The 26,249-nt window shown below is 42.3% G+C and overlaps 1 protein-coding gene across 4 annotated transcripts in view; it reads right to left on the reverse strand.

Moving 5' to 3' along the window:
- Window positions 1-4,972: 4,972 nt before the first annotated feature.
- The window catches only part of LOC139759788 (integrin alpha-IIb-like), a 37,418-nt gene continuing 16,141 nt past the window's right edge, over window positions 4,973-26,249 (reverse strand). For 3 of the 4 annotated variants that reach the window (XM_071682250.1, XM_071682249.1, XM_071682248.1), the window contains exons 5-27: window positions 25,708-25,819; window positions 25,367-25,434; window positions 24,769-24,814; window positions 22,879-23,069; window positions 21,181-21,399; window positions 20,694-20,799; window positions 20,202-20,299; window positions 19,532-19,668; window positions 18,838-19,010; window positions 18,110-18,185; window positions 15,946-16,015; window positions 15,208-15,422; window positions 14,378-14,603; window positions 13,701-13,888; window positions 13,216-13,390; window positions 12,038-12,157; window positions 11,711-11,864; window positions 10,734-10,866; window positions 9,295-9,357; window positions 8,700-8,781; window positions 8,263-8,382; window positions 7,812-7,907; window positions 6,133-7,606 (exon numbers count right to left, since the gene is read on the reverse strand). In XM_071682250.1, coding sequence (XP_071538351.1) covers window positions 7,493-7,606; window positions 7,812-7,907; window positions 8,263-8,382; window positions 8,700-8,781; window positions 9,295-9,357; window positions 10,734-10,866; window positions 11,711-11,864; window positions 12,038-12,157; window positions 13,216-13,390; window positions 13,701-13,888; window positions 14,378-14,603; window positions 15,208-15,422; window positions 15,946-16,015; window positions 18,110-18,185; window positions 18,838-19,010; window positions 19,532-19,668; window positions 20,202-20,299; window positions 20,694-20,799; window positions 21,181-21,399; window positions 22,879-23,069; window positions 24,769-24,814; window positions 25,367-25,434; window positions 25,708-25,819 — 2,982 coding nt within the window. In that variant the 3' untranslated portion in view covers window positions 6,133-7,492. Of the gene's footprint in view, window positions 7,607-7,811; window positions 7,908-8,262; window positions 8,383-8,699; window positions 8,782-9,294; window positions 9,358-10,733; window positions 10,867-11,710; window positions 11,865-12,037; window positions 12,158-13,215; window positions 13,391-13,700; window positions 13,889-14,377; window positions 14,604-15,207; window positions 15,423-15,945; window positions 16,016-18,109; window positions 18,186-18,837; window positions 19,011-19,531; window positions 19,669-20,201; window positions 20,300-20,693; window positions 20,800-21,180; window positions 21,400-22,878; window positions 23,070-24,768; window positions 24,815-25,366; window positions 25,435-25,707; window positions 25,820-26,249 lie in introns of all 4 variants that reach the window. The other variant, XM_071682251.1, reaches the window with a different exon arrangement.

Consider the following 26,249-nt stretch of genomic DNA (forward strand, 5'->3'; position numbering starts at 1 on the left):
ATCCGACCCTATCCGACCTGATTCGACCCCACCCGACGTAATCCGACCCCACCGACTTGATCCGACCCCATCCGACCTGATCCGACCCTACCCAACCTGATTCGACCCCACCCGACTTGATCCGACCCCATCCGACTTGATCCAACCCCATACGACCTGATCCGACCCCACTCGACCTGCCTTATTGGGGTGTCTGAATGTGTGTGTGTGTGGATGGAAACAGGATGGGAAGAAGGGAGTGAGACATGTAGTATGTGTGATGAGAGGATCCTATGAGTGAAATAGAGGGATGAAAATGGTTTGGGGTTGTACTAGGGAGGTAAACTCATCGGATATTGTTATGACAAGAGGATGGTGGGAGGAGATAGCCCAGATGGTCCCGAGTTTCCAGCGTGCTGTGGTGTGATGAATACCCAAAGCCCCGCTTATTTTCACGCTGACTGAGAGAAAAAGTGTATGAACATAACTTTCACGTGATGTGGAGCTATCAAGATATTCTCTCCTGCTGTAGATCAAGGCATCCCCAACTCAGACCATGCGAAATTCCACTCTCGGTGACGACTGAGGCACAATATACAGACATCAAAGCTTTAAGGACTACGACGCAGACGAATTCGTCTTTACTTTATACCCTCTGAGCTGACATAGACGCATGAATCTTTCCACACAGCTTCGGGGTTTATATTTAGAGACCGTGAGAAACAATAGAATGTCAAAGTGTAGATAAAGAGGAGCTCTGTGCTCAGTCATAGAGAAGCGGATTCAGGTCTCTTATGTGTCAGAAATTGATCAGTTCCCCCTGACATATCATTCCTCCCCCTGACATATCATTCCCCCCGACATATCAGTCCCCCTGACATATCAGTCCCCCCTGAAATATCATTTCCCCCCTGACATATCAGTCCCCCCTGATATATCAGTCCCCCCTGACATATCAGTCCTCCCTGATATATCATTCCCCCTGACATATCAGTCCCCCCTGGACTTATCATTCTCCCCTGACATATCATTCTCCGATATATCAGTCCCCCACCATGATATATTATTTCCTCTTACATAGACCATGCTAGATAAACATGATGTATGTTTGGCCAACAAGCAAAAATAGGTTTTGCTTGTCAACTTGAAAAGAAAAAAAAAGACAAGAAACATATCGTAAAAGAACGTTCGTAGATGCAACTATTTTCTTTTTTGAGAAGCGTCTGTCGCAAGTGGAGAGAGAGAGAGAGAGAGAGAGAGAGAGAGAGAGAGAGAGAGAGAGAGAGAGAGAGAGAGAGAGAGAGAGAGAGAGAGAGAAGAGAGAGAGAGAGAGAGAGAGAGAGAGAGAGAGAGAGAGAGAGAGAGAGAGAGAGAGAGAGAGAGAGAGAGAGAGAGAGAGAGAGAGAGAGAGAGAGAGAGAGAGAGAGAGAGAGAATCCCCAAAATTTACGTCACATTTGTTGAATGAAACACGAGCCTGACGGAGGTGACAGGGGTGTCTGGGGACAGACGACTGGGGGTGACGGGGTCGTCTGGGGAGCCGCCGGGGACATTGCTGACTCACTGGCCCGGTCCAGTTAAACTTTTGTCTCTTTGTCAACAAAAGTGAATGAAAGTTGTTGGCTGGAGGCCACGGGAGTAGGCCAGAGTTCCCCCAGTGTCTCTCTGAATTCTCTCATAACACTAGATTTCTCTCGTTCTTCATGGCCTGTAAAATGATGCTGGTGAGCCTTCGTTCGTGAGCAAGTCAGGAATTTTCTTTTAGGTTAATGATATTCGGGTCAGGTTTGGCCACGTCTCTGTTGGTCTGGGTCTGCGTCAGTTTCGGGTCACTTGCTCTAAGCTTGTAGCCTTCTGATGTGTGTGTGTGTGTATGTGTGTGTGTGTGTGTGTGTGTGTGTACCTAAGTCATAATATTTTTAACCCTATGAGCTGGGCGGTACGACCCTTTACCACAGTGGTATGCATCTTGGACGACATAACTTGACCTTTGGTGGTGAGGTCAAGGCCTCGGCTTCGATAAACATGATTTGCACAAAAACGTAAAAAAGAAAAAAGAAAAGTTGTTCAAGACACACCTAACTACCCAGGTCAACCTCGGCTACGTGACCCTCCCTAATCACTCTCCCTTACAACGGTGACTGTCAGAGAAAGCGGACAGTGGTTGGTCTGTACGGATTGGTGTTGGACGGCGGGACTCAAGTGTGATGTTGGGATTTAGATAGATTTGTTAAGTACTGGCACCTGATGAGGTGGACTGTCTCCATGAGACATATCGTGCCACATGTATAGAAAATTACATGTTATATATATCTTTTCTCTTCTTTCATACTATTCGCCATTTCCCGCATTAGCGAGATAGCGTTAAGAACAGAGGACTGGGCCTTTGAGGGAATATTCTCACCTGGCCCCCTTCTCTGTTCCTTCTTTTTTGGGGGGGAAAAAAATGAGAGGGGAGGATTTCCAGCCCCCCGCTCCCTCCCCTTTTAGTCGCCTTCTACGACACGCAGGGAATACGTGGGAAGTATTCTTTCTCCCCTATCCCCAGGGATAATTACATATATATATATATATGTATATATATATATATATATATATATATATATATATATATATATATATATGTATATGTTTGGAAAGTTAAGGATATAAAGGTTAAGACCCCCACATGGATGGCGTCGACAAGGAGTTGAATTAAGTTGGGCCGCCATTGCCCAACACGTCTGCAGCTGACAGAGCCAAATAGGTTGTGTGCAAATATGCCTGACCCTATTACAGAGCCTCCAGATTGGCCCGGCTCGATTACAGAGCCTCCAGAGTGGCCCAGCTCAATCACAGAGCCTCCATACTGTCCTAGCTTTATTACAGAGCCTCTAGACTGGCTCAGCTCTATCACAAAGCCCTCAAACGAGCCCCGCTCTATTATTGAGGTCCCAGACAGCAGTTCAATTATTCGCATATATTACCAGACGTCTGCTGCCGTGTCCTGCAGGAAGAGTGTGGTACAGACGGCCCAACACGGGGCAGAGTGTGCGTGTCGAACCTGCTAATAACACACTGTTCGTGGCGGCGATTCTGACGACGACGCACTTTTTAGAGTGAGAACTCCCTTCTAATAACGCACTTCGAGAGTGAGAGGGCAAAAGACATACAGATGAGCTGCGTCAGAGAGAAGCTTTACTCTCTCTCTCTCTCTCTCTCTCTCTCTCTCTCTCTATATATATATATATATATATATATATATATATATATATATATATATATATAGAGAGAGAGAGAGAGAGAGAGAGAGAGTTTCTAAATGGCATTTATTTCAGTTTGGGAAACGGTTAAGGAAGAGGAATCTCCGGAAGGAAAGAGTTCCAGGATCCAGGCAGAACAATGCCATATTGTCTGACTGGAGTCCCACAGTTAGTACCATGAACGCTCCAGTGGCTATCCAGCAGGGAAGAGTTCCAGGATCTTAGGACAACAACTCCACATTGTCTGACTGGAATCTCATTTAGTTCCATGTACACTCCAGCGCCTCTCGTCATGAAGATGGAGTGGTCTTGGACAACAATGTGTCTGGAACTTGAGTTTGTCTTCTTTGTCTCAAAAAAGAAGGTTGGGCTCTCCTTAGAAGGTTTCCAGTTTTCCAGGAGGAAGGAATGTCACGTGAGAAGCTGCTCCAGGAAGGAGAACTAAAGGAAGGGAGATTCTTAGAGGGAAAGCTGTTCCAGAGAGCCGGTTCATCTGGAGGGAAGATATCCCATTAGAGGAAAGAATTTCAGAAAAGAAATCTAATAAAAATAGATTCTAAGATGGGAGTGACTGCTGGGTCCTGGAACATAAGAGATGCAGGAAAACAATAATTCAAGAAAAAAATGATCGGGAGATAATGATTCCAATTATTCCAAAATATAGCAAGGAAGAATATATATATATATATATATATATATATATATATATATATATATATATATATATATATATATATATATCCAACGAAACAGTTTTTAGAATGGGCGAAGCTTGAGAACAATGTTATTGAAAAGGAAATCTCTGAGAGAGAAAATGTTTAGGATTAAAAAGGAAAAATCTGCATTGTATCCACTGTCGTGTAACTTGTCCCACACACGCACCAGTGGGCTGTACCAGAGAGATTTATCGGCCTTGAACACCAACAGCAACAGATTATTCTGAATGACTGTTTTCGTTGTGTGTGGTGTAGTTCCTGTTTTCCTTTGGAGATCTGCCTTTCCTAAGAGGCGAGATTTCCAGGAAGGAAGAGCAAGGCGAGGAGAACGCTGGGGTAGTTCCAGGAGAGAAGAGCTCTGGAGGAGTTCCAGGAAGTAGGAGTTCTGGAGGAGTTCCATGAGAGGGAAGGGGGGGGGGGTTCTATGAGAGAGGAGTTTTGAGAGAAGTTCCAGGAAATGAGAATTCTGTAAGATTTCCAGAAGAAGGGAGCTCTTGAGGACTTCCATAAGAGAAGAGCTCTGGAGTTTTTTGAGAGAAAACTCTGGAGTTCCAACAGAGAGGAAAGTTTTGGAGGAGTTCTTCAAGGGAAGATATTTTGGAGGAGTTCCATGACGGGAGAACTTTGGGAGAGTTGCTCTATGAAAGGAGAGTTCTGGGTGAGTTCCACGTGGGGAGAAGCTTTGAGTTTCATGAGCTCCGGGGGAGTTCCAAGAGAAGAGAACTCTTGGGGAAGTTCTAGACGAGACGAGCTCAATATGGACAGCGTTCCATGTGGCAGAGTTTCAGGGGCCTTCAGTCTGTGAGGGGGAAATCATGTCTTGCATACTTCGTGAACAGGAAAATGTATGTATGTATGTATGTATGTATGTATGTATGTATGTATGTATGTATGTATGTATGTGTGTATGTATGTATGTATGTATGTATGAATGTATGTATGTATGTATGTATGTATGTATGTATGTGTGTATGTATGTTTGCACAAAGATGACCATATAAGCCATAAACATTAGGAAAAATAAGTCTATGAACACTACTGTTACAAACACTAGTTTATTCTTGCGTGTTCTACCACTACAAGTCAGTAGAAGTAGAAATCCTACAGTAAACATGTACAAAATCACAAATCCCTACATTGTGAAAACCTTGAGGAAATACAGTGCTTCTTCGAAAAGGCAATGCAAATCCTTTCTTTTTAACATAAAAGTCTTTCTAAGTCACTACATTAAACGGGTCACATAAGAAATCTTTGGATCTTCAGTGCCTGATGACGCAGCTGACAGTATTCTCTAAGAAGACAGGTACAGTACTTAATCTGCATACATTTCAGAGTTGTATCATTATTTGTTGTCTAAATGTATTTTTGATTATAGTTGGGAGAGATATATAGGTACCAATTACCTCTATGTCCAAGGCAATGAACAGGCCTAACCCATCTTAATACAAAGACTCGACAGTATCTATAGATAACACATTAGACGTTATTTATGGTTTTAATTGTTTTCCAGTCCTATAACACAGAGCGAGTATCGTCTTCAGTCTTATAATATAGAGGGTATATCGTCTTCAGTCTTATGATATAGAGGGTATATCGTCCTCAGTCTTATAGAGGGTATATCGTCTTCTGTCTTATGATATAGAGGATATATCTTCTCAAATGATGAGAGAATGATATCATATAATGGATTTATCATTTCATATTACGGGAGAATCATGTCACATGGTGAGTGTATCATATAACATTATGTGAGAAGTATATCACATAGTGTATATATTATGTAACGTAATGGGAGAATAGAGTCTCATAATAGGTGTGTTATATCACATTATGGGGTAATCATGCCACATAATGTGTGTATTATATAACTGTGGGAGAGTCATATCATCACATAACGTGTGTATCATGTCACATGATAATATGTGTTTCATGTCACATAATAATGTGTGTTTCATGTCACATGATAATGTGTGTTTCAGGTCACATAATGATGTTTGTTTCAGGTCACATGATAATGTGTGTTTCATGTCACATAATGATGTGTGTTTCAGGTCACATAATGATGTTTGTTCAGGTCACATAATAATGTGTGTTTCAGATCACATAAAAGCTTCCATGACGAATGGTTTTGACATATGTCTTTAAGTCCCTACACACATCTGGTGGATCTGTTTGTTTGATATTCAATTTTTCTCATTTGTTACGTGTGGATGAACAACTCAATATTCTGACTAAGTGAAATTATGAATATCTAGCTCTTCACCTATGGCTGCTTTATTATGCCTCAATATTTATCATATTCTTATTTTTACACAGACCGAAACCATATATATATATATATATATATATATATATATATATATATATATATATATATATATATATATATATACGTAATATTTCACAGTTGTGTATGACATATATTTCAAGATGTCTCTAAGGTATGTGAGCAAGGTAGCAATATTTGACCATCGTTCGTCGTAAACTCTCAATAAATGACAATAAAAGATAATCTTTATGACTTTTCTTGACGCATTGCTATTGTGTATCTAGTAAGCCAGGCAAACGTGCTTTCACACTTTGTCATTTATCATCAGAGAAAAGCTAACACATACGGAGTATTCACACAATTACATAAACATAGTTTCGAGATTTCTTCACAATTATAATTTGCTGTAATGGGGAAATAGGTGAGTTGGGAGCAGATATGCAAGTGTCCATTTTAATGGGAAAATTGGGTAGGTTGGTTCAACTTATACGAATTTCTACTTTAAGTTTAACGGTACCCTATTCAGTGCCTGGTTCAGTGTACCTGCTACACCTATATAAATCTTTGACAAAACGATCGAAAATTTATATAAATCTATCTACATCATATAGATTTTGCTCAGATTATTCCGGCCTCTTGGCCTGTGGTATGTGAATTCAAAATATACATGAAAATCATATACTCAAGTTTGTATACATTAATGAATGATTCATGCCATAATGTATGTTACATATGTTTTTATATCATTGTCTTTTAAGTATGACAAGATCCTCATCCATGTATACAAGTTCTGTGAATGTCAAAGTATACGCATCTTAATGGGGCCTATATAGTTACTTTCATATGAAGATAACAGTTCATTATCTATACTCTATTATGCTTGTATCTAATCATTAGCTATACTTATTATGCTTGTATCTAATCATTACAGATTATCAATCATCTTAGGCATCATTCTTAGATCCTTTGATCATAGTTACACATCATACAGAGTCTGTATGATACACAGAGACTACCTCTCACTTAAAGGACTGATCAACTGCATTAATCATGATTCACATACGGAAGTTTTTAGTGGTGATTAAGACGAATCAGGCAAAACGTAAATCACAGAAAATTTACATCATCACAGATTATCATTCCTAAGAATAAAATTATGGATGTAAAAAAAAAAGGATCTTCATACGTAGAATACAGAGTCTCGTGTGTGTGTGTGTGTGTGTGTGTGTGTGTGTGTGTGTGTGTGTGTGTGACTATATACATACGCAGTGGAGTCAACAGTGTGCCTCACTTCTCGTCTGGGAAGGTGACGTCATTCATAACGCCTATGTCTTGGCAGGGTTGTAAGAGACTTTCCCTCTTAGCCCCAGTGGGTGGACGGTGCCTCCTGAAGAAGCCGACCTGAACAGAGAAGATGATCATGAGAGAAGATGAGTCACAGTGAGACGAACATGACAATCACACTCAGAAACGAATGAAAATGCATGGGGAAAACATGTAATCTGTTGGTATATATATATATCTCATGAAGACAAATATATGTGTATGCATATGTATTTTTTTTGAGGTCTGGCCTTTGCCTGGGGGTCGAACCGTGGTCCCTCACCTTCCAGAGCACAGCAATGATCAGGAGGATGAGCAGCAGCGACACAGCAACGGCTGTCAACAAGACCCATAGTGGCACAGGGAAGAGCCTGGTCTCCTGCGGGTAGTGATGGTGAAGTTAGTATTCATGTTGGAGAAGGAGACAGATGGAGACGGGCAACTATACGGTTTGCTGGTGTGTGTGTGTGGGGGAAGGGGAGGTTTGCTGGGGGTGAGGGGAGGGAGGAGGTAGAGGAGTGGAGCAGCGTCCATGTTTGTTGGGGGAGAAGTGTGCCAGGGGCAAGGGTGGACTTTTACCAAACTGCTTTGTTGGGGAAAGTTGAAGCAGAGTCGTTGATTGTTGGAGGAGAAAGTGTGGGGTGGAGAGGGAGGGCTGGACTTCTATTTATCTACCTATCTATCTATCTATCTATCTACATATCTATCTATCTATCTATCTACATATATATTACCGGTGGTCTGATCATGGAGACTTGGTTGATGGTTGAAGTCATTTGGTTGATGACGGTGCTGCCCTGTTGCTCCACAACCGCTGACATCAACGCACGGACATCAATACCTTGGTGTGGCAACTGTGGGGGATCGAAACCAGTGAATTAATGTCTCTCTCTCTCTCTCTCTCTCTCTCTCTCTCTCTCTCTCTCTCTCTCTCTCTCTCTCTCTCGGCCTATGTGTGATGTGTGTAGGGTGTGCGTGTGCCTGTATGGTCGTGTATGTACACATATGTGCATTATATCTATATTTACCGTGATATCATGTCTATCTGTCTCTTCAGCTATGTATCTTTCTCTCTTCAGAGAGAGAGAGAGAGAGAATGATATCACTTATCCGAAAAGAAATTCATGCAAATGTTACAACTAATTTGAGCCTTACAGACGTCCTTACTGACCTTGCTAGCCGTAGCTACAACCAAGTAACTGGAGAAGACAACTGATACCATCTCCTCAGCTTGAAGCGATCCGACCGTACAACTGTAAGTACAACAGTATTGGAATCCACATACAGACAGATGATACAGTCAGGTGTTTTAATTATACAACCGTAGGTAAAACAGGTGTTTTATCGTATATATATATATTTTTTTTTTTTTTTATATATATATATAATATATATATATATTATATATATATTATATATATATATATATATATATATATATATATATATATATATATATATATATATATATATATATATATATATATATATATATATATATATATATATATATATATATATATATATATATATATATATATATGTGTGTGTGTGTGTGTGTGTGTGTGTGTGTGTGTGTGTGTGTGTGTGTGTGTCTGTGTGTGTGTGTGTGTGTGTGTGTGTGTGTGTGTGTGTGGATAGATAGATGGATAGACAGATAGTTAATGCATATGATTTAAGAAATGCATTAGACAGAATTATAAACAAAACGTTCAAGTCAAAGAAGACGGAGTAACAGGGATGTATATATACAGTTCCTCACTTACATTAGCCGACACTCAGAGGTGGTGCACTGTAAGGTCCGGTCGAGGTCATCACTCATGCGCATTCTGCAAGGTCAAGGACAAGAGGATAGCAGGTCAAATGCATTCCCCAGCAGCGATATCAAGACGAAGAAATGATTTTGTGATAATGGTAAGATTAACTTCCAAACCCACATACACACACACACACACACACACACACACGTCATGCCCATCTTTAAGAGAGGAGAATTGGAGGGTGACGCGTAAGAGTGTCTAGACTCCTTGACGAACGAGGTTCCTTAAAGTATTGGAATGGAGCAAAAAGAAAACAAATGAATGACTTCTAGTAAAGGGGAAATAACCTGAAGGGAGACGAAAGGTCATTTGAAAGGATTATCTCAGATTTTATTGAGATTTCAGACAGAAGGGAAGGCTGATTGGATTGTCCAGAAAGCATTTGACACTATACCACCACTCAGGAGGGTGGTAAAGAAGTCTTGTCTTCAGGTGGGGATAAGGGTGAGACTCCTTCGATGGACAGAGGATTTTCGTTGTAGAAGGAGCTACAGAGGAATGTAAGGGGAGCCTTCTCGAAACGGATTAAGGTTACTAGTGGAGTGAAGCTGAATTTCACTCCGGGACCATCATTCTTCTTGCCGGAAGATCCAAACTCAATATGTTTGCGGATGATGCCAAGGTAGTGAGGGGAAAGTGAAATGTGAGGAGGTTTGCATGAACTCACAAGGGGACTTAGGCAAACTCCAAAGTTGATCTGATTAATGATATTTGAAATTCAGTGAATGAAATGTGCTGAGGATGGGATGCACGAATCTGTTCGTGAGACGGAGTCGACCTCGTCCAAAACTTGTCGTTGGAGTCCAACTTTACGAGAATAGTAAAAGAAGACACACTGCCTGCAGGCATACATTTCATCTGCATAATATAAATGTTCAGCAAGCATTTCACATCTTACATTTGGCTGAAAGTAGATTAGGCTTCTCAAGTTTGGTCACCGCACACAAGAGACCATAAAGAATTGATAGAGAAAGTCCAGAAAAATGGAACAAAAAATATTACTAGAATTATGAGAGCTGAGCTACAGGGAAAGGTCAGAGGCCTTCAGTCTCTCCACCATGGAAAGAGAATAGAGTAAGGGCTGACTTGATCACAACCTTCAAGTTCTTCAGCCAGAATGAGGATATAATAGCGAGTAATTTTTTAGAATATGAAATAATACGAACATTAAACGAAATTAAGCAAAGAGAAAGTGAAATGATACTTTAACAGTTCGAGCAATTGATGAATGACATCAAACGAGTGATGCAAGTGTGGACGTAGAGAGAATACAAGAGTCTAAAAACATTGTAATATTGAAAAAGTTCAAGAGATGGGGGGCCCAACAAGCGTAGAACTCCCACCCCTACGTACAGTACAGCTTGGTCATGACACGGAAGACCCACCTCCCGGACCGGGGGTCGATGTAGGGACTAAATGGGGCGACTGTGATGTCCTCTTCTTCCTCTTGGTCATACAGGTCGATGGTGGTGAGGGTGCTGGTGGACTGGGAGGCCTCGCGACGTCGCCGGCTCAATACTTCATCCAGAAAACGGAAAGAAAAAATAAACGACACATCAGGTCTTCTACTGTGTATGTATCCGTTTGTCTGTCTGTACTAACACGTTGGACAAACCCTCCCGCTCTGAGTAGCAGCTCTGGATTCTGTTTCTGTGGGTTCTTCAGAAACGAAACTCCTTGTCTGAATGTCTTTGTATGCAACCCTATGTCACTTTACATATATTTCCCCTTAGAGTCATCTCTTGGGCTCTTTAACTCAACTGAATAGGCTGTTCTGTATTATCTCTACTTCGTCTACTCCTTATCTCTTTCCCCCCATAAAAAATTATGGATGTCATATTCAAACAAATGGCACTGTATGAAAGTGATATGTACTAATCTACGATAGTCGTCTGTCCTACTTTGAATATCAAGAATATCAACTAAAGGGATCCTACTCGTGCCACTCTTTGTATGTGGTCAATAGCTACATTCGGGGCCTTAGTTAACTCTACTGCTTATTCATAGATGGCGTTGTTATACTCCTGCTGTTCGTTCGTAGACGGTGTCGACACTCGTCCCCGAACCATGGTTCTAAAGCGCCTAGGCTCATAGATGGCGGTGGCGTACTACCTGAGACGTAGTTCCGCTGTACACCCATAGATGGCGTGAGCTGTACGTCAGCCACAATTCTGCTTCTCGTTCACAGAAGACAGCTGATTGTTTTAGTTCTCTTTAGTCGGTGGTGATAATTACGCTCCTTCCTACTACCTACAGGTGACAGCCATAGTCAAGAAATGCTTTTATACAAGTTCCTTCGGGAACTGTGAACAATCTCGCTTGGATAAGTCTCGGAGACAAAGTATGATGAAGATATATTTACCATTTTCCTCACCTAATCCCGGCGTACTGTAGGAAGAGGGGTAGTCAGTGGTGGCAGTGTTGGTAACATTGAAACCATCGGTGGCAGAGATGGTGGTAAGGTTGTAATCAGTCGCTGTTGGCTGGAAAGCATCATTAATTATTCCCCTGGGCTCCTGTAAGGATAATACACCTTTAGAGTCTGTTGATAAGCAAAAGTACGGAGGAATACGCCGCGGCATCGCGTTGATAATAGCAGAATGATCATGAAAGAAGTGATTCCAAAGATGTGATAATGAGGACTGTTTAGGGACACTTCACTGCAGTGAGGTATGATATATGGAGTCACCTGAAGTCCCAGAGGGTTCACAAGCAGAGGGGGACAGTAGACCGGTCCTGAGGTCCGTGGCTGGTCCATCATATAGGTCGCCCACTCCCCGTTGTGTTGCAGGGGGAGGTAGAACACCAGCTGTAGAGAAGACATTTCTTAAGAGACTGAGACATTATTTTTTTTTCCCATCTGGATATGCCATCTGGGTAATCACCCAACGCTCAGAACGGAGGAGCATTTCAGTGAAAAGGTTCCTGGTGTGCTAAAGACTCTGGCAACCCAGGGCTGCGCTGCCTCCATTAGCAGGAAGATGTGGACTCCTTTGGAGTGAGGAGGCCTTTGACGAGACTGAACTCCCACTAATACCAAAGCCAACTTTTCACCATATGAATATATATATATATATATATATATATATATATATATATATATATATATATATATATATATATATATATACGTAAGTATTTTCAACTTGGTCCATTTTCTAACCTATTGTAAGAAGGTTATGACTTTAACGGGAGAAAACGGAGACACGGGCCGTTTAAAGACAAGAGTCTGTGTCAGGCTAAGACAAATGAGCCTCGCCAGACTGCGAATGGTCGGCTCTTTAAGAACAACAACATAAATTTCTCAAGAGGCGCTTTACATGCCCACGAGAAATAGAAAATGCGAGTGTGCGTAGAGTCTTCTGCAGATGGGGTGTAGAAGATGGGGTGGGGGTGGGTCTCTGTTGTGGTGTATTTACATTCCAGTTGGTTGCATCTTTGGTGAAGAATTGGTGTGTATCTCATGTGTTGGGGATGGTGTTGATGGAGATGGTGGTGTTTCCAGTGTTGTAGGCGGCGTTGGAAATGGTGGCGTTGCAGCTGTTGGCGATAAGAGAAATGGCGAGTGGTGGAGAGAGTGAGGATGACATCCTTGGTGTTGGAGGATGGGAGTGGTTCGTACTGGTGTTGGAGATGGTGTTGGAGATGGTGTTAGATGTGAGAATCACTCGCCAAAGACGTGACTCACGTCTCATCTGGCCCTGCTTGACTATATAGCTATGACCCAAGAAGCTACATAACACTCTCTTGACCCAGCGTGAGTTCAGGAACCCACGGTTCATCTAGCCCTGCTTGACTATACATTTATGACCCAAGGAGCTACATACCACTATCTTGACCCGGTGTGAGCTCGGGAATCATACGTACCTTAGCAGTCAGGACGGGGCTGGGTCCTCTGTTCGTGAGGGAGAAATTCTGCTGTAGGCGTGGTCCGAGGTGGTCCGCGGGGAACGAGAACTCCGGGTCCTTCTGAGCGTCCTCGATGTCCTTCCTCGAGGCTGTCTGGTTCACGAAGACCGTTGTGGACTCTGGCTCGGCGTCCCTGAGGAGGAAGGAGAGGAAGAAGGAGAAGATGGAGGAGGAGGAGGAGGAGGAGGAGGAGGAGGCGCTGGGTTTGAGGCTCTCCCTCTGAGCCCATTATGTACAGCGTCTGTTCAGGTGGCGAACCACTGTATCACACACACACACACACACACACACACACACACACACACACACATACCTAACGAGAGAAACAAAATCAAACACCAGAACAGCAAATACGCCCATAAGGTGACTTCTTCAACCCAACCCTTCTTAATGACCAATTCTCCTAACTAGTGGTAGTTACATATAGGTAGTTAAGTACTCACGTCTTAGTGTAGAGGACTGCCTGCTTGTTGACCAGCACTTCTACGCTTGCTTCGTTGTTGTCTGGGTTCGTATCCCCGTCGCTGTCGCTCGTGACGTCCAGTTCCATTGGGAAGGTCGTGCTATTGTGGAGGGACAGGTACCTCAGCAGGGGCATGGGTTCGTAGAGGAAGTGCAGTGTGAAGCTGACCTGAAGTGTTACGAGAGCCGGGTTCGAGTCTTATATACCCAGGTAAACAAAAAAAGTATTATTGATTTTTTTTTTTCATCAGATGATACATACTGTTTTGGTTGTCTTTACTACGTTTTCTATGGCTCTCTTTACTACGTTTTCTATCTTATATTTTGGAGCGAAAAGGTCAGAGGCCAAACAACATGGTCGAACATCAAATGTCAAGTTTTAAGATCGACGTCCAAATGTACAATAAGCGAGGCACGGTTCAGTTTTCCCTACTGACGATTGCTACTTTGGCCTCACCCTTTGCTGTGTCCTATGATCCAAGCCAGATACTAACTACACCTCACTTTACGACAACCTGATCCTCCCTCACCTTTGCGACGTCGCAAGCCCACATGATCATCCCTATACACTCACAGACATACACTCCACACTGACTCATTAGCCTTGATGAATTCGAACACATACACACACACACACACACACACACACACGACTCACCCTCTCATCGGCCTCGATGAATTCGAAGGAGCAAACGACATAGGTGGGGTTCTGGTTCACCAGCTGCTTGAGTCTGCAGGTGGGGATACGACCCTCCCCAAGTACTCTGTGGTACCTCAGTTCCTCCAGGTGGTGGACCTCGACCTTCACGTTGTAGCCAGGGTCATCCCTGACGTCGAGGGTGACCTCCAGCATCACAGGGTCCTTCCCAAGCCGCAGGGGTTGTCTGAGGGTGGAGAGAGAGGTGTGAGTCAAGGGGAGAGGGAAAGAAGTTAGTGAGGGAGGAAGAGAGAAGCGAGTTGGGATGGGCGAAAGGCTGGGAGAGGTGTGCGTTAAAGGGAGTAGGAAGGAACGCGTGGAATAGAGAGGGAGGAGGGAGAGGTGAGTGTCAGAAGGAGAGGGAGATAGATAGGGAAGTGAGAGGGATATGGAGAGGTGAGAGTCAGAGGGAGAGAGGGAAGTGAGTGAAGGATAGTGAGAGAAGGAGCATACATAGAAAGATAGGTTGGGTACATATAAGCAATATACACATATATCACATATATACACATATATCACGACCTCAACGGGCCCAGGTTCGATACTAGGACAGGGCTGGCCAGCCAGCCAGTCTACAGCCAACTCAGTGCCCACTTGTCTCTGAGCGTACGCAAACGCCTTCTACTTACGCCTAAAAGCATATACGCAACTACATCGCTCAGTCACACCCTTTGCGGTGTTGAAACGCATCACGAGGGGTCCCTTTTGAGAGAGAGAGAGAGAGAGAGAGAGAGAGAGAGAGAGAGAGAGAGAGAGAGAGAGAGAGAGAGAGAGACGGGGGCAGCACTCACGCTGAGGCCTCCAACACCAGGTCTGGCTGGGAGAAGCAAGTCTGGTTATTGCGACAGACGAGTGTCACGTTGGTGGTGAAGATGGCGCTGCCGAAGACGTCCATCACCGGAGGAACCACGGCTCTGCTGCTGGTGCCTTCGTCAGCGACTTCGGGAGGCACCAGACTCACGCTGACCGTCGCCTTCAGGGTCTGCCCGATGTTTGAACGCATTCGCTGGAATGAAGAATAAAAAGAAAGAAAATACATCTCTGATATTCTGTAAATGCAAGTTATTACTACCTCTGATATTCTGTAAATGCAAGTTATTATCATATCTGATACTTTGTAAATGCGAGTTGCTATCATATCTGATACATTGTAAATGCAAGTTATCAATATCTCTGATAATTATATATATAAGCGTTATTTTTCCCTTCAAGAAACGAGAAAAAAAAGGATTATTTTCTTAGAATGACTTGAAGATGATGTTTTACTTACTGTAAATAAGATATCTGAACTCAGTGTAAATAAATATAATTGCCAACTTGTAAATTTAGAATTTTCAGTAAAAAAAAATGCAATATCTGTTTATATCCAATGGTAATCTGTAAAAAAAAAAAAATGGAAGCTTTCAATTGTAAATGAGTAGACATATGTGCGCTTTTGAGCTAGACGTGTGCTAGATAATAACTAGAAAAAGTAGTGAAGGGATTGTCATTTTTCTAGACTGGTTACAAGTCAATCAACTACTACTTACCTTAGCGTAGGCTTGTAGTGACCAGGGGCTGCTTTTACCCACTTGATTTACCCTCACTTTACGCTTGTATCTGTCAAAATAGTGATAGGTGTAACTACTACTACTACTACTACTACTACTACTACTACTAATGCTACTACTACTACTACTACTACTACTGTTATGCACATAGATAGACGAATGGAAAGGCTACATCATGAATATGATAAAAATTTCATAAACACACACACACACACACACACACACACACACCCTAGATGATACATTATATGTAATTACAGGTACTTGATGATGCATTACATGTAACAAACACAACCTGGAGGTTAATTTTGCAGGTTACTTTGACGATATAAATACATTCGAAAGAGGAAAACGACAACGCCCATCATTACCCCCTTAAGAAATGGAAAAAATGAATATTTATAAGAAAAAATATATGTTAGAAAGATAAGCATTGCAGTAAATGATTTTCAAAAATATTTAAGTGAAAAAGATCCATGATATAGAATATGTCAAAGAATAACAGGAAGCCATGTAACTAAAGTAATAGAGTAGATTAAGCCATTTGAGGAAACAATATGTGAAATAATTTGTATATGTGGCTTTAGATACGAAAAACAAAGTAATGTGAAAAACCATCTATTGGATACAAGCAAGTAAATAGATGGAGTGAGAGTATCTAAGTTAAGGAAATATAATAGGCTTGAGAAAGTTGATACAAGAAGAAAAGAGAGCGTGAAAGGAATATATATACATAAATATACATAGTATATGCAACAGAAACAGAATTAGAATACACACTGGGAGGTTTTGACTCAATATGACGCGCATGGAAGACTCTTTAATCCTATTATGAGCTTTGATAATGGAGTCAGTGCATGTGTGAGAGAGTATATGATAGTAGGAACAAATGATCTAAAACATGTGCGTCAAGTCTGTGTGATGATGTTAGTGTTGTTTCTTGATGCTGGCATGTGTCGCGCAGTGAGAGAGAGAGAGAGAGAGAGAGAGAGAGAGAGAGAGAGAGAGAGAGAGAGAGAGAGAGAGAGAGAGAGAGAGAGAGAGAGAGAGAGAGAGAGAGAGAGAGAATTGTAGTGGAAGGCAAAAAAAAAAAAAAGAAACTGGGGAAATATACTGGCTTCTGCCACAGCTGCTGTTTGCAGATGACACTGTGCTGTTAGTTAAATGGAAATCAGAGCTGGAGGGGCTTTTTTCAATTGCGCGTGGATTATGCAAGTGAGTGATTAAAGTAAGAGGATGATGTTCAAAAGGGACAGAAGACCAGGGTGTCAATTCAATTCTCATATTGACGAACTAGAAATTGTGGACGAGTTTAAACACTTGTGAGTAAATTAAGGATGGCAGTGAGAAATCTACTGCTGAAAGTTATGCAAAGCAGAAAGACTAGGGATTCTGTGGGATCTCTGATGAATGGGTAATGTCTGAACGTAAATTTAGGGAAGGGGGAAAGGCTGCTTGAACAAGAGTATTTGTCCTAGTGCTGTTGTACAGATGTGACACCCAAGTGTACACACGTCTGCTTCGGTCAAGATTAAGAAAAGGTAGAGAGAGGTACTTTGTGTTGTATAACTATAATGAGGAGAAAAGATAGAATGTAATAAGGGAAAATAACATAAACTGATTTATTAGAGAAAAGATAGAATGTCATAAGAGAAAATAAGATAAACAGATTTATCTCTACAGAGAATGGAATAATGATGATACACAAAAAATGATAAATATCCTTGTATCACAACATGTTAATTAACTTAAAAGTTGATAGAACAAGGCGTTTTAGTCTCTTCTGTTATCCAGAAAGGCATGTACGTAAAAAATTTAGAAGAATAAGAATAAGAAGAAGAAGAAGAAGAAGAAGAAGAAGAAGAAGAAAAAGAAGAAGAATAATGATAAGAAGAAGAAGAAGAAGAAGAAGAAGATGAAGAAGAAGAAGAAGAAGAAGAAGAAAAAGAACAAGAAGAAGAATAAGAAAAAGAAGAAGAAGAAGAAGAAGAAGAAGAAGAAGAAGAAGAAAAAGAAGGAGAGGAAGAAGAAGAAGAAGAAGAAGAAGAAGAAGAAGAAGAAGAAGAACAAGAAGAAGGACTATAAGAACTTGTCCATAACCTAAGGGCCAGATGGAGGCAGAGCTGCCAACCTGAGGCCTTACCTTGGGTCATTGTTGACTGAGAAGCCGAAGAGAGAGGTATCTTCTGGACCTTCAAGCACCATGTCGAACATCATCTCTACACACAGATAAACACACAGACATAAAGACACAGTTATCTGTGTGTCTGAGATCAGCTGGCCTGTGTGTGTGTGTGTGTGTGTGTGTGTGTGTGTGTGTATGGGGGAAAGAGCCTTTGGTGATTCTTAGACAAATGTTTTCTTGATAAAAGTTGAATCGTGCTTGTTGAAGTATATATATATATATACATATATATATAAATATATATATATATATATATATATATATATATATATATATATATATATATATATATATATATATATATATATATATATCAGCATAATTTTGAGAAGCTTAGCTGAGTTCAATAATATGCTTAGTTGTCCTTAATAATCTAAGTTACAAGTAGTGAATTATTTCATCATTTACATAGAATATCATTAGTATTATTATCATTATCATTATCATTATCATTATCATTATTATCAATATCATTATCATTATCATTATCATTATTGCTCACGTTATAACTATGATAAATACCGTCACTATTATCAATATGGTCATGACGATCACTCTCATACTTGAGAGAGAGAGAGAGAGAGAGAGAGAGAGAGAGAGAGAGAGAGAGAGAGAGAGAGAGAGAGAGAGAGAGAGAGAGAGAGAGAGGTCCTGGTCGTACTGCTGGGTGAATGGCCGTGACTTACTGAGGTCATCAATTTTCCTGAAGGAGTCGTAGGTGATGTTGACGGTCAGGATGAAGCAGACACCACGGAAGGTCCTGTAGCCGGCCTCCTCTATCTTACAGTCGCTGTCCTCGACAACCAACACCTCGGGCTGCGTGTATACGTTCCCCACCAGTCGCACTACCGGGGCTGACCTGTGTGGTAGAGGAGGAGGAGGAGGTGGAAGGAGGCGTGATTCTGGCGATACTGACGGGTCGCTTATATACCCCTCATCTTAAATCTACTGCCCCCAACCCCCTTTACCTAAAGTCCCTGTCCTGCCCCCTTTACTTTAAATGTTTGCCTTACTCCTTACCTTAAGCTCTTGCCCTGCCCTTTACCTTAATTCCTTAGCCCTACCCCTTTCCTTAATTCCCCAGCCCTACCCCTTACCGTAAATCTCCTGCCATACCCCTTAAGTCCCTAGCCCTAACCCTTACCTTTAAACCCATCCCCTACCCCTTACTTTAGATCCCCTGCATTATCCCTCACCTTCCCTGCTTAACCCACACCTCATTCAACTCTTACTCTCACTCGAAACGCCTACTTCAACCTCTGCCTTAATTCTCGTACCTGTCGCAAAAGAGAGACAGAGGGAGAGAGAGAGAGAGCCGCGCGTGGGGAGGGGTGGTTGGCGTTCGGCCAGGCCAGCAGGCGGGTGTAACTTTTGAATCACCTGATCAGAATAGCCGTGTCCGATTCTGCGGCACCGACGACGAGGTCCGGGTAGCCGTTATCGTCCGTGTCCAGCCCGCCGTCTAAGCTGAAGCCAAAGCTGTGGATGACGCCCGAATAATAGGAGGCGTGGATCACCTACGAGGAAAGTGGGTATGTCTTCAATCGAGGGTCAGTTGTTTGGTATGTCTAGTACACTGGGGCTCTCCAAGACAGACAAACAGACAGACATACAAATGGACAGACAGAGTAACAGACAAGTGGACAGACAGAGTGACAACAGACGGACAAACAAATGGACAGACAAACAGACGGATGGGTTGTTTAGCGGCCAGTAGTAATTTGGCGCAGCGTATGAATACATATCTAAGCCGATAGGGACATGCTCACCATATATATATATATATATATATATATATATATATATATATATATATATATATATATATATATATATATATATATACGACCAAAGATGGATAAACATATATCTAAGACAAAAAGATAGTCACATACTTATGCAAGATTAGACACATATAGACAAACACTTCAGAAAAAAAAAGTAATGCATACACATACAAATAAACGCATAGGAACATACACTAAAAACACAGACCAACACACACAAAATTATGAACACCATATTCTCTGTTGTACGCATCTTGTCTCACCTGCGTTGGGTGTACTTGGAGACCCAGGGCACCGCCGTTGTACACATACACCGCCCCCATGCTCTCTTTCCCTCCGTAGGGCGCAGCTATCGCCACATCTGATGGGATATTCAGATATTCTAATAGTAATATTCGGGCCAAAGATCGGATATTCGATATTCCTATTCTAGAATGCCTAGAGGGTGGGTTTGAGTGGTGGTTGGTGGCTGATAGAGCTAAACTATTGAGCAATCAGTCTTGGGGGATTCGAACCAATGTCCTCATCCAAACCAACCGACCCACCGATGCACGAGAGAACGGAGGGTTCGAATCCCTCCACCCACCCAGACATAAGGTTGGCGTGTTAGGGATCCCATTATGAAGGGAGTTAGTACTGTACCTACTCACGTATTTAGTATAAGATATTGCCACATATTTTGACACTGAGGAATAGATATATCCATATATGTAATGTGTGTGTGTGTGTGTGTGTGTGTGTGTGTAGTGACTTACCGTCATATCCATCAAGGTTTACGTCCCCCAGTGAGGTAAGGGCCGTCCCAAATCGCCCCCAGGGTTCTGACCCCGACAGCGTCAACGGCGGTCTGTTCTCGCTGCCCTGAGAGAGACAGAGGAACGAGAGAGAGAGAGAGAGAGAGAGAGAGAGAGAGAGAGAGAGAGAGAGAGAGAGAGAGAGAGAGAGTAGAGTTAGACTACGTTGCGCAGTTGTTGTGAGAAGAACAGTCACCTTAATGTAATTATGATTATTGATAAATGTACCTTATTCCTTTCCTCTACTTGATGCTCTCATCTGATTAGTAACTACTGGTCAATACGTCATTATAAAAGGTCAACAACCATTACTTTAAACTGTGGATATCATGTATGGGGCACAACATCGAGGCAGCGCACTGTGGCACTCACCTGTGCTGCCAAGAAGTTTAGATCCTTTCACCTCTGCCATTAGAAATTACGTTATATAAATCGATATAAATCTTACAGCTCGGAGGGGGGCGTAGTACACGTAGACCTTGCCAGCGTCTGGGGCATGGTTGGCGTCCCCAGGGGCCAGCGGGGCCCCCACCAACAGGTCGGTTGCCCCGTCGCCGTCGACGTCTCCAGACCCAAGACTGTAGCCGTATTTGGCGCCAATGTCATCACCATAGACCGACCTCAAGGGCCCTTCCCTAGCGTTCATGATGGTCGGGTAAAAGCTCACCTTCAGCCCGGAGAGGAAGAGAGAAGAGAAAATATATATATAAAAAAAGAAAAACTATATTGAACATCAACTAGAAATGTTTGGAGATGTTCTTCACTTTCGCATTCTCAGTCATTATCATGCATCATCTTCACTACGGAGGCTGACACAAAGCAGGGTTCATCTTCACTACACCCTCAGTTAACGTTATCAAAACACTGCTACTTTTTCCAAACTCCCCTCCATTACACTCTCGATAAAGCTGAAACCTTGTCGGTACAGTGAGGCTGTATCATCGGAATACAGTCTCGTAGAGGAACATCTGATTCCAGTGGAATTCATCTTTTCTCTGCTGCTGATTGCAGCGCAGCCTTAAAGATACAGGAGCCCCTGAAGATGGGGGTCCCTACGGTTAGACAAAGAATTTTTAGCATTTTTCACCACGCTGTTTACATATAAAGTTAAGCTATTAAGTCTTTCATCTCAGCTGTTCCCTCCCATTTCCCTCACCCATGTCTATCTTGGAGAACAAAGGTCTCACATCTATACCTAGGGAGTCAGTAAATTCCTTTATAACATATTCTCTGTTGGGTTTGATTCTCTTCAACAAGGATCCATAAGAAACTCCAGTTCTCTTTCCTTTCCCTCAGTTTATTCGTACTTGTTTTCTCACTGCCATGTTCCTCATCATCCCTATTATTTATTGCCATTCTTGAAAACCTTCAAGACTCTCACACTGAGTCTTTCAGACCTTTGAGCACAATGGCACGACCTCTCAACATGACAGCACGATTCTGAAACTCGACGGCACGACCCTTAAGCACGATGGTGACGCCCTTGATCAACGAGGGGACGATCACTGAGAACGACGGAACGACCCTTGAGCTTGACAGTACAACCCTTGATTATTGAAGCGATCAATGGGCACGACCACATGACCTTTTAATAATTACGACGGTATATCCCTTGAATGCGACCTCAAGCTTTCGTATTTAAGACCCACAAAGTTCTTGAAATATATCTAACTACATCTAACTACAGCTAACAGACCCACATTGAGTTCAAAACGGAAATAACTGTTGACTTATGCAGAACACATCCATTTAAAAAGCCTCTAACATTAACTCTGTAATCCTCAATGTGCGTCAGAGAATCAAAACCCTTTAAAAACATTTTCTATTCATGAAATGCAACATGAATTAGGTTTGTAAATCCTCTCTGTTCCTATCCTGCAAAGCCTTTATTAATTCTAGAGCCAACTTTGCCAGCAAAGCTGGAAAAAAACTTTTCTTCATTAAATTCTTGCTTCATTGTTTTCACGTCAATCCTTACATCAATCTTGCATCCACACTGATGATGAAATTAAGCTAGCATTCCGCGTTCATTAAGTCCACAGTAATTAACACCCCGTTTGCTTGCCTGATCATATCACTCAACACTCTGGCCTGTATAATGACACGAGTTTAACACTCCAGCTGTGCATCCTCGCTCACAGCTTACCCTGCCATTGTAGTTCCCGTAGTTGACTGTAGACGTCGCAACCATCATCGACTCTTTGCCATAGTTACCCAGGACTACACTCCATCCTTCGTACGTACTCACAAAGTCCATGGATTTAGGAAGTTGTTTCCCGGCAGAAAATCTGTTCATAGGGACATGACCTTCACCAGCGGGTTGATTTAACAGCATACCTGGTGGAGGAGAACCACTGGAGTTATAAACTAATGAGTGTTCTTAAGACCAATGAAAGGGTGCTCGCAGACCAGTGATTTAATGGTCTAAGATCAAAGAATGGGTGTTCTCTTATATACCTCCCAGTCGCTTACACTCCTTCCCTGCAAATACTACTCATGCACCTCTCTTTTCACCTTTACTAGCAACTCAACCTCCTCATCATCCTGCCACTCTCTGACTTTCCTCATACAACGTACCTGACCACACATGTAGGCACTGCTTCCCTAAATACATTTTGCTTCTCACCCACTCCTCTTGTTTCATTAACTCTCACCTTATGACGCTCACTTCTCTTGGTGTATCTGCACACATACTCCTTACCCAGGCTCAGTCACCTTTACCATCTCTTTTCTTCTCACACGTGTGATTTCCGTTTTGTCTATAAGCTACTCAAATCTTCCACATTCCTCTACACCAAGAAGTGATCAGACATTCCATCTGCCACATCTCTCGAGGGCACGTCCACATTCAACAAACTCTCCTTTACATAAATGTGAATTACCATGTAATCCATCATTGCCCGTTACCTCCAGACCGACCATTCATCCACGCAAAGCTCATCTTTTTCCTCATAAATAGATAGGTATTTCAAATCCTCAGTCACTTTACAGTTCACAACTCAAGCTGTTCCCCATTTTCATTTACACTGGATGCCCGATACTCCTCAATTATACCCTCAACTGCCACTTCACCTATTCTTGCATTCAAATCCCCTACCACGGGGATTCGACCCCTTCCATCAAAATCACCGAGGCTTTTCCTCACCTCCTCCCTAAAATCGTCCCTCACTAGTCTCCCACATTGCTCTCCCTACCAAGTGCATAATCACTGACAAGCACCCACCTCAAGTCATCTACTTTCATTCACACCCTCATTGTTCTAGACCTCACTTCCTCTACGTTCTTTATCAAAGCACTGCAGGTCTTCTTTCATCATGCACTGCAGGCCTTCCTTCAAACTGCACTGCAGGTCTTCCTTCAAATTGCACTGCAGGTCTTCCTTCCTCATGCACTGCAGGTCCTCCCTCATCATGAGTACCATTATCTCCTTTGCTCTCTCCCTCACGCTACCCAGAGGAGCTTACCTGCTGAGCATTTCCAGACCAACAGCTAGACTTTAGTGCTGGAAAGCGACAGACAGCTGAACTTTTGTGCTGGAAAACGACTAACAGCTGGACTTTAGTACTGGAAAACGACAATAAGCTGGACTTTAGTGCTGGAAAACGATTAACAGTTGAACTTTAGTACTGGAAACGACAATTAGGTAGACTTTAGTCCTGGAAAACGACTAACAGCTAAACTTTAGTGCTGGAAACAACATATAGCTGGACTTTAGTGCTGGAAAACGACTAACAACTGAACTTTAGTGCTGGAAAACAGTGGATGACCTGAAATTAGATTTTATGCAGTAAATACATACCAACGATAGAATCTGTCTCACAAATTGACATAAATACTTCATGAATTAGAGAATTAACTGGAATCTGACTTCTGTACTGAATTCCCACAAGAATAACAAATATGATTCTGAGGTAGTCCTTGACTTTTGGGGGCTCTTGAAGATTTGGCAAATGAAGAGTTTACTTTAGACATTATAACTATACGTTGGATTACGTCCTGACTTTACTCCTTGAACGAAACTCGTCTTTGACATTACCTTCACCGGCGAAAGCATTCGGGCCGCCCATCACAACGCGGTCTTGCTGAAACGAAAGGGATTTAAAGTGAGTGACAGATGTGGAGGCTCACCTGGGGAAAAAAAACAAGAAACTGGCATCACTGTATTATCTTCTACCGTTGCTGGTGCTACTGTGACCTACCCTCTGTTGCTGATAATATCAAGCTAGGGAAACTTTCAAAGTAATTCTAACTTGTCAACATAGTGTACTGAAACTGAAATATTTCTAATGAAGGCTAGCATATCATTAAGTAGCTTCGTCCCAGTAAGCTCTTGGTGCTCGGTTATGAACACTTATGACAACAGATGCCTGCCAAAAGCATTGTAGATAAGCATTGCCAGTACTTGGTAGAGGTCACGCACGTACATTGGCGCTCGTCATGAGTATCTTTTATAGACGTCTGTCATGCAATAACCACCTGACAGGAGAATCTGTCATGCTCACTTGTCATGAACGTCTCTCATAAACACATATCATGAGTGTCTGTCATAGCCACTTGACATTATCATTTGTCATAAGCAATGGTCATGAAGACTTATCGTAAACATATGTCATGATGGATTGCCATGAACTCACCGTGTTATCAAAGGCAGCGCTGAACCCAAGCATAGCATGTTGCACCGAGTCTTTCGCTGGGACTTTTCCTGAAAGAAATAGCTTGATTGATCAAGAATCATCAGCATTATGATTTATATTAGTCTTCTCGTAAACCCTCTCAGTTTCGTACTAACAAAGTCCTGCTATGTATATGACAACATCTTTACTGCATACATAGATCTGAACTTTGAAAAAAGACCTACACCTTCATTCATCGGTCTGAACTTTGACAGACACCTCACCTTCATTCAATTTTCTGAACTCTGACAGCTCCTCACCCCCCTTCATCAGTCTAAACTAAGTAAATACGAAACACTTACGATCGTAGGGTACGAGTGAGATGGGCACATTCTCTGGGGAGCTTATCAAGAAGCAAGCTCCACGGTTTTCGATGTCCCTTGGCTCTCTCCTGGGGTAGCGCGGGGCACAAGCCTGGGGAGAAGAACAACCCCAGATATCAGCAGAGTTGAGTGACGACGTGGCGTCCACCTGGACCCCAGGCTACCTAGCCTCCACCAGCTCTAAGACAAGTCGTAGCAACTGTTACAAAGGCGAAAGTTGGCCTGGGTACCAGACAGAAGGGCTATGATAGGCAATGGATAGCAGATGGAAATGATTCACTGTAGGTAGTGTTAATGGGAAGGATCAAATTACACACTGCTCACCTCTCGGACTATATACCAAGCTATACTATCACACCATTCTTTTACACTGTTTTTTTTTTTCCTCACAAGATCAACCCTCCTCAAACTACATATTGCCTCCATGTCATATCCTCATTTCCTAATCCTTTTACAGACTTTCACATTCGCATCCACCAGCTCCTGCTCCCATCATGTTCACATCCAACAATCTCTTCTTT

This window comes from Panulirus ornatus, chromosome 34, assembly GCF_036320965.1.
Source record: "Panulirus ornatus isolate Po-2019 chromosome 34, ASM3632096v1, whole genome shotgun sequence".
In the NCBI taxonomy this organism is placed as follows: Eukaryota; Metazoa; Arthropoda; class Malacostraca; order Decapoda; family Palinuridae; genus Panulirus; species Panulirus ornatus.